The sequence below is a fragment of the Fukomys damarensis genome, unplaced genomic scaffold (genome assembly GCF_012274545.1).
Source record: "Fukomys damarensis isolate Sample0158 unplaced genomic scaffold, DMR_v1.0_HiC HiC_scaffold_3, whole genome shotgun sequence".
Lineage (NCBI taxonomy): Eukaryota > Metazoa > Chordata > Mammalia > Rodentia > Bathyergidae > Fukomys > Fukomys damarensis.
Genome location: NW_022900915.1, coordinates 7,863,847 through 7,872,265, shown reverse-complemented (window position 1 = coordinate 7,872,265; position 8,419 = coordinate 7,863,847). Strand labels below are relative to the sequence as shown.

Here is an 8,419-nt window from a genome sequence, read left to right as displayed (position 1 = left end):
GTGAAAGATCGAGGTTGATCACTAGTACAAAAAAAAAAAAAAAAAAAAAAAAGATTTAGTTAAGATCTACCAGCCAGGAATCAAATAGTTAACAATATGAAAATCTTAAAGGTTGCCTTAAGGTAATCCTGAAGAATATTTTTTAAAGTCTGCATGCTTTATCCAACTGCTTCTTCAGAATTGCTAATTTACTCTACATGCAATTTGGGAGACTGACAATGATCTCATCACATTTTTTCCTGTACATTATGAACATATACTTAAGCAAATAGTTCTAACTAAAGTAGTTACAGTGCTTCTTAAGATACCAATGACATTATGGAGGAAATGAATTATCACTGTCAAGATATCCTCAAGGAGAGGGGAGGAGAACATGCCCCAGAAGAGATAGGTTTCCAAAAGCTATAAAAAGTTTTTTAAATTCTGAAGCATAAACTCTTCAAAAGGCATTAAAACATTCACTTAGAAAGTAACAATATTTATTTGGTTTTCTGGGCTTTGTTTCTTTTACTAGATAAAAGGAAAATGAATAAAAATATACTTTTCCTGAGGCATATACCATGCCATTTTGAGATTGTTTTTGACATTAAATTCTTTAACAAATTCTAACTTAGCTGTTGCACTGATGTTAAAACATAATACAAATATTTAGTGGTAATCGAAAAAGATATAGAATCTTTCTAATTAAAATTACATAGGACTGGGGGGTATAGCTCAGTGGCAGAGTGCTTGCCTAACATTTGTAGCACCCTGAGATTGATCCCTAGCACTGCTACAAAAAAATAAATCAAATTTCAGGTAAATATCGACCCATCAATAAACATTTTTAAAGAACTAAGACATACTTGTTTAATTTTTAAAAGCACGTATTTTATTTTACCAATGCAATGTATGCAGTCAGAAAAGCAATAGAGTTCAAGTATTGTAACCTAATGCAAACACTACAAAATCGAGGATTATAATTTTTTGTTTTTGCAGTGCTAGGGATTGAACCTAGGGCCTTGCACATAGCAGGCAAGTATCTACTACTAAGCTACATTCCCAGCTCTTGAGGGTTATAATTTTAAAAACAGTTGAATTGAAAGACATTTCATCTATATTTATTTCCAAATTGTATAAAAGTCTACAGAAAGGTTTAACTTAAAGTCCATCTTCATTTTAGATATATAAAACGACATATAACAAGTATATCATGGGCTCCCCGATTTATTAGTAAGCTGTAATTTTTATGAAAATCAAAAAATGAGAATTTTTATAAATAAAAACTTTTCAGAAAATTCAATTTCAGAAAGTAAGGAAAATGACAATGGGGATTAGCAATGCTATCATTTATACAAAGCATAAACAATGACTCAGAATTTTGGTCTGACTGTAAGATGTGTTCTTCAAATCCAGACACACAAATTTTTTGTTTTGTTGATAAATAAAGTAAAAATGTACACACACTTCAGGAAAAGAAAAATAGTACAATGTTTTTTCAACAGATGGTTATTAACCTCGTGTGAGGGACCCTATAGGATATTGTACATCACAGAAAATTCACGACACTACTGGCTCTTTTTTTTTTCCCAGTACAGGGGATCAAACTCAGCATGCTGTGCTTTTGAGGCAGGAGTATGCTGGCTCTTAGAGAAGAAATTAGAAATGCATGTGCAGCAATCTCAATGACCAAGGATACCCAAGTACCAATTTGCTGTACTAATAAATGTTTGGAAGCTAATGGCTACTACTTTGAGCAACTCTTGTAATTGTAGAGGCCGAAGGTAACTTGTACTAATTTCATTAAATTTAGTATTAAAAAATATTTATACAAAGTTTTCTTTTCCTGAAGTATATATAAATTTTTTTGGTGGACTCATGTACACACACACACACACACACACACACACACACACACACACACATTATGAAACATATACGTATGTTTGCTCTTTGCATGTTTGGATGTTCTAGGATACAGGTGGACATGGAACTGCTGGGCAGGACAAAAGCAACTGCAAAAGCAACTGAAAATTTTAATACATGCCAAACTGCTCTCTAAAATGGGAGGGTATGAGAGAACAACTTTCTTCTGTTATAGTCAACCAGAGTTAAAAATAACCAGATTTTAAAAAGTTTTCCAAAGACATGAAGCTTTAATTTCCTTTATCATGATGGCTATCGAGTTTGAACATAACTTTTCCCATATTTATTGACCATTTTTAGTCTGTTATGAGAGTTGCTGCTCATATTCCCTGCCTGTTTTTCATATTGATTTATAAGGATTCCTTAGTTTTGGTTATTAATCTTTAGTCTGCTTGTCACTTTTATCTTTTATTTTTTGCTCATGGTGTATTCTAACATCAGGAATATTCATTTTTAAGAACTAGTATGATCCTATGAAAGTATCAGATTTGTAATAGTTATTTCATCAGCTCCAAGAAAACCAAGTAGCATTATCCTTCCTCAGAAAAGACATCATGGTCCATAATATGGAGAATATGGGAATACAGAAGACTTAATAACACATTTAGCCCCCACTGCCCTAACAGGTTACAGAAATAATTGTCTATGGACAATGACACTGCTAAGAGTCACACAACATCTCATGTCTCTGTCCACCTGACTTACCTACAGATTTGTCTGCCATGCCCACATCTCTAGATGTCCAGCGACAAAATCCACAGGCCAAGTAGTAGGCTTTCTTCATGGTGGTTTTGGCTGGGTCATCTGGAAGCTGTGTGGAGATGCTTGTTGCCCGAGTGGAGAGGGTATGCATGCAGCCAGGACAGTCAAAGCAATTGGCACATCTGTGATATTACAAACACAAACATTGACTCGTTCAATGATATTTATCAGGCCAGTACTACTACTGTTCTAGAAGTCAAAAATGAAAAAGAACAGGGCTGAGGATTTAGCTCAGTGGTGCCACCACCTGCCTTGCAAGTGCAAGGTGGTCCTGAGTTCAATCACTGGTACCAAAAAAGAGAGAGAGAGAGAGAGAGAGAGAGAGAGAATCTATTATATGTTCATTATTTTCTAAAAGTATGCAATTATTTCTATAGTTCACAAAGAATTAGAGCGTGACCCAATCCTACTTCGAAGAAGGAATTACTGTTAACAGGTGGAGTTTACTATTCTAGACACTTTTTATGCTTTATAGAAGTCAAAGTTTTCTCTAGGAAAGATAAACGTCACAGCTCATGTCTTTAGAGGACAAATCAAGTGTACAATGAATCAACAAAGAAGCTGTGAAACTAGATTTGGAAAAAAACTGCTTACCTGCTGTGCCAGAAAGCTGAAACATATACCAGACAATGCTATCAGACTGGAATAGTTCAGGCAGCACATTTGCATGGCTTTCAGGCGTCTTCTTAGGCACTACTCTTCCTATTGCTCAGTCAACATTTTTCTTTTAGAGTCCTCATGCCCTCTTGCTTTTAACTCTTCTACCACCTAAGGTTATTAAGATCTCATCTCCTGTCTTGTACTACTTCCATTATCTGTGGTATTTTGGTATCTGAATATTTACTTCAAGGAAGGATAATAGTACCCACCTCACAGACATACTTTAAGGATTAAATGTTAAAATTAACACGTGGAAAGGCTAATTCTTGAGGCAGGAAAGAAAATAGTGGTTCACATCCAAGAAGCACAGGAATGTGAATGGTAGCAAAAGGACTCTCACACAAAGGTGAAGACTAAATGGAATGCAGGAGTAAGGAGCAGAATCAAATACCATTTTGCAATCAAAGGAACCAAGGCTCTTTCAAGAAGTGGTTAATTCTGGGGCAGAAAAATACACAAGATGAGCTTGGAGTTCTAGTAGGAAGGCACTCAAACTACTGAACAGAACACTCTCCCTTCCCGCAATGAGGGTATGCAAAAGGGCTAAGGAGTAAACCAAAAGAACTGTCAATGGCCACATTTGGAACATGTTCAGGGGGAAAAAAATCTCTCTGTATGGAATTACAACTCAAAGCATAAATATTCATGAGTCCATAGTCTTTTAAGTAAATGATTAAATAAAAATAAAGAAGAAACAAGATCTTCCATGCAAGGAAAGCCTCAATAGTTATGTAGACGGACTTTAAGAGAGGGAAGCCCAATTTCCCACCCTTTGCGTGTGGGCTGTGATGGTGGTTTTCCTTCTAGAGTACAGTACAGCAGAGGTGGGGAAGTAGCACTGGAGTAGAGAAACAAGACAAATGCGAGCTCATGACAGGTAGTCAAGGTTGACACCAATCATACCCACAGTATTTATCCTTGATGCAGTGTGCTGAGAGATGGCACATTACTTTGTAGTCCTTCTCCCAGTGCACATATCCAAATCACAAGGAAAATACCACACAAACCCGATTGGTCAAAACTTTCAAGACTGTGAAAATCAATGATATTCTAATAAACTATCATAGCCAAGCAAAGCCTAAGGAGAGAAACGACAGGGGAGACTAGATGTGGGAATTCTCAGCACTACGTTCAAAAATAATTCTTAAATATGAAACTCTTCTAAAATACATTTATTTTAAAATCAAAGAACATTCATCATAGGCCATGGTGATACTAAAGAATGGAAAAAAGCTGTTTTAAACAAGAAAATTAATTCATGTTTCTTTACTAGATACTTAAAAAGTAACTGAGGAAAACAGACAATTGATCCTGTTCTTACCTATTCTTTTTTAGTTTGGCTTCAGCAGATGGCATATTTTCTAAGCAACTAGGACAATAATGGGAGTCCACCTAGGAGGAAATAAGCAATGAAAAAAATCAGAGAAAGGAAAACTGAATCTACCTCATATAAATATCAAATAATGAACTTTAAAATATACCTCAGCAGGTAAAAAATCACTGATTTGAAGAAAAAACCTGGACTGCTCAGGCTTAGGGTTTATTCTTTAGTGTTTTCTCTCTCCCTCACTCTTTCTCTCTTCTTTTTTCTCTGGTTTTTTGAGACAGGGTCTTGCCATGTAGTTCAGGCTGGTCTTCAATTCATTATGTAGCCCAGGCTGGCCTCGGACTCAGAGTGATCCTCCCGCATCTCAAGCATGCACTACCATGCCTAGCTTCTTTTTTTAACCTTTCTTTTTCTCTTTCTTCCTTTCAACTCTGAGTTTTCTAAAAACCATTCTATTTTTTTCCTTTCTGATATTTTCTATTCCCATTTTGTGTTAGATGTGAAAAAAGTTGTCTATAATGATAATTAAAAGTTTCCAAATGCTATGATGACCTAATAAACACATTAGTTTAATCTAACTGTAATTCTGTAATTAAATATCCTCTCTAGTTCGCTTTATTTCACTGTCAAACTAGGCCACATATTTAATTGTTAAGGGAGATTTTTAAAAGTAAGCCTTCTCACTATTTAAGTAACATTTACAAGCAAAAATTAGTATTTACAAAGTCAACTATGACCAACCAATTAGAGATTTTTAAATGACATATTAAGCTACAGAACAGTCTTACTGTATTTAGGACAGAGTTTAAGAATTAAATGTATTGCATTTTTAAAGGTCTGTATAATTATTTTCTTTAGGCAGATCCCTTTTAACAATTATGGAACACTAGCCAATGGAAAGATTCACTTGAACATAAACACTATGACAGAAAATGTATTTTCTTCATCATCATCTACTGTAAAAAGGACCAATTAGTAAACATCAATAAAAGTTGTACTTAATATAAAACACAATACTGCTAACTAAATTCGCACCGACACATGATAAAAGGCAAAATACAATTCATTCCTTCTTGATCCCTTTCCAAATTCTGTTTGTCCCTTCAGGTGCAGTGTCCTACCCAGATTCTCCACTAGAACTTTGTGGACTGCCTCACCCTTCCCAAACTCTAATGGATCCTGCATCACAGATATGCACCAGGCTATAAACGATGCTGACTGGATGCCTGAGCTCAGTGATGGTGAACCTTTTAGAGCTTCCAATAATAACAAACAGCCCACTTTGGTATGTGGGCCATAGGTTTGCCACCACTGCCTAGCTGAAGGGATCCTTAGAGATCATGAAGAATGAGTTTCCTAATGCCCACTACAGGAAATCTGGTCCAGCGAGTTCTGGGGGTGGAGCTGTAATATACACAAGCTGGTAATAGAGAATACCAGAAAAATCATATACACAACATACAAAAATATATAAGTATACGGTATATGGCACTGAATTTCTTGTATTTAGTTGCTTTCCTTGACTAGTCTTAATATTATGAAGATTTTCTTCAATAAAATAATTATTAATGTGTGAAATGGTCTACACCATGGAACTTTTCACACACATTTTAACAGACCAGGGATCTTGAGTACAATTCTCTGAGTCCTAATCTTACCTCCCACTCTTAAATTAGGGTCTACAACAAACATGATATCTGTTTCTTCTAATTTTTTTTAAAAAAAGCATCCACCTTCACTGGCACATGTTAAGCACTGAATAAGACAGCTAACAGCTTTTTCTTCACCTAAGTTAGTCAATAGCAAGGTTTATGTCTTCCTCATGTTTTAATCCCTAAAGCTTACTGCGTCAAGTGCTGTGCAAATTTAGGAATCGTTACTTTTCTGTCTGTGATACTACTCCCACTCCCCTTGTATCTGCGAAGAATGGCACCCTCAGAAGCATCGTAAAAGTAACTCTTTGGGGCTCTAAAACAAGACTGTATTTTAAATATTTTTCACTCTATTCACCCCACCCGTATCTCTTGCCTGCTGCAGGTCTTGGCCTGAGAGGAAATAAAGCAAGCAGCTTGAAGATGGGCCGGTTTCCAGCCAAACGGACAGAACTTTCCAAGGTGGGAGGGACATGAATACGAACGCCTGCTCCTCTCCTAACAATCCTGGAATGACGGGTTATCTCGCCCAAGTGGTCTTAACTAAGCATCCTCAGATCTTTCTCCCCAGCCCACCAAGAGAGTCAGGGACTAAGTCAAATTTGTCCAACCAGAGCCACTCTAGAAACAAGAAGACCCGATCAGCCCCACCCGCACTTCCTTTCCAAATGACAGGCTACAACCGAATTAAATCGCCAGCAAAGCCAAGTGATGGGAAGATTAGCCAATCAGCAAGCTAAGAAAAATAATTGCCCGTCCCAAACCAGGGAACCCCCCCCCCCGCAATGACTGACGAACCGCCCCCCAACAGTCTTCACCAGACGACTCCATTACCTCGTGAGACACACATTCCAGCGACCGCAGCTCGCTACAATAGCGGCAGAAGTAGAGCTGAGAGAGCGGGGCCCGGACCTTCTTTTCTCCCTGTACTAGATAGAGAACCCGCTCCGACTGCAGCAAGGACGCCATCTTTGGGAGGGAGGAGCCAACACCGGCCCGCTGCTCACGTGACCCAGAGCCGGCGTTTTCTCCACCGCCCTCCTTACGTATTTTTACGCAGAATACGTCGTCTGGTATCCGACCCAGTAAGGTTTTGCGTTGGTTGAAAGTCAAAGCGCGCGTGCGCAGCCAGAGTTTTTTTTTTTTTTTTTTTTTTTTAGCTTGGGTGGGTTTTTAGCGTTTCGGTGAGCTTCCTCTGCGTGGCCCGACCTTTAATTCCAGACTCTCAGGTCAATCCAGACAGATTCATTGCTGTGCATTTTTCGTCCAGAATTGAAGACTACTCTTGTTATGGCCTCCCCCTGCCTCCACCTTCCAGGCAGATGTTCAAGGCAGCTGGAATATCACAAAGGGATAGCTTCCATGGGAACTGGCAAGAGGAGTTACACTAACTAGCTCTTTCTTCTGACAGTCTTGCCAGTGACGCTTGAGAAACTTCGTTTGCATTATGTCCTTTGAAACTCCTTAGTAAGCTCCTGCTTCTTTTCCAGGTTTCGAGTAGTTAGCATTAGGTCTATGTTATGGGCATTTAATAAGTAACGATGAGTGAAAAAAGGAAATCAACATGAGCAGTGTTGGCAGGCATTGTCTACATTCTTTTAATGTGAAAACTAAGGCTTAGATATGTAAGACGACCACCTAAAATGCGTCTCAGAGTCTGGAACCTATGTTGTCAGCCACTGTGTCCGTGTTCTCACTGTACTCAGGTTATGTTATTTACTATCCGTCTGACATTAGAGTTTGTCAGCAGATTGGGCCTGAAAACTATGAATAAAATACTGAGAACGAGTTAAGTGCAAGATACTGTGTCAAGACTTTACATAATTTCATTTAATTCTCACAAAACATTAAAGGGCAGGTTATAGCACCAATTCTATTTTACTGGGCAGGAAACAAGTTCAGGGAAATGCATAACTTGTATAAAAGTTTATGAAGAGAGTTAGAACACTGTCTCTGACTCGAGGTCATGTGCTCTGGGTATAATGCCTCCAGTTTGTTTTCTAATATTAGAATGTTAATGATACCTAACATTTATATAATGCCTTTTAGGTTTTGCGTGCTTACACACACACACACACACACACACACACACACACACACACATCTTCTTTGT

General features: G+C 37.8%; 1 protein-coding gene across 2 annotated transcripts in view; it reads right to left on the bottom strand.

Annotated features, from left to right (window-relative positions):
* The window catches only part of Dctn4 (dynactin subunit 4), a 32,472-nt gene extending 25,151 nt beyond the window's left edge, over window positions 1-7,321 (bottom strand). For both annotated transcript variants that reach the window (XM_010627190.3, XM_010627191.3), the window contains exons 1-3: window positions 7,141-7,321; window positions 4,649-4,719; window positions 2,611-2,789 (exon numbers count right to left, since the gene is read on the bottom strand). In XM_010627190.3, the coding sequence (XP_010625492.1) occupies window positions 2,611-2,789; window positions 4,649-4,719; window positions 7,141-7,275 (385 nt within the window). In that variant the 5' untranslated portion in view covers window positions 7,276-7,321. The remainder of the gene's footprint in view (window positions 1-2,610; window positions 2,790-4,648; window positions 4,720-7,140) is intronic.
* Between the last annotated feature and the right edge of the window lie 1,098 nt (window positions 7,322-8,419).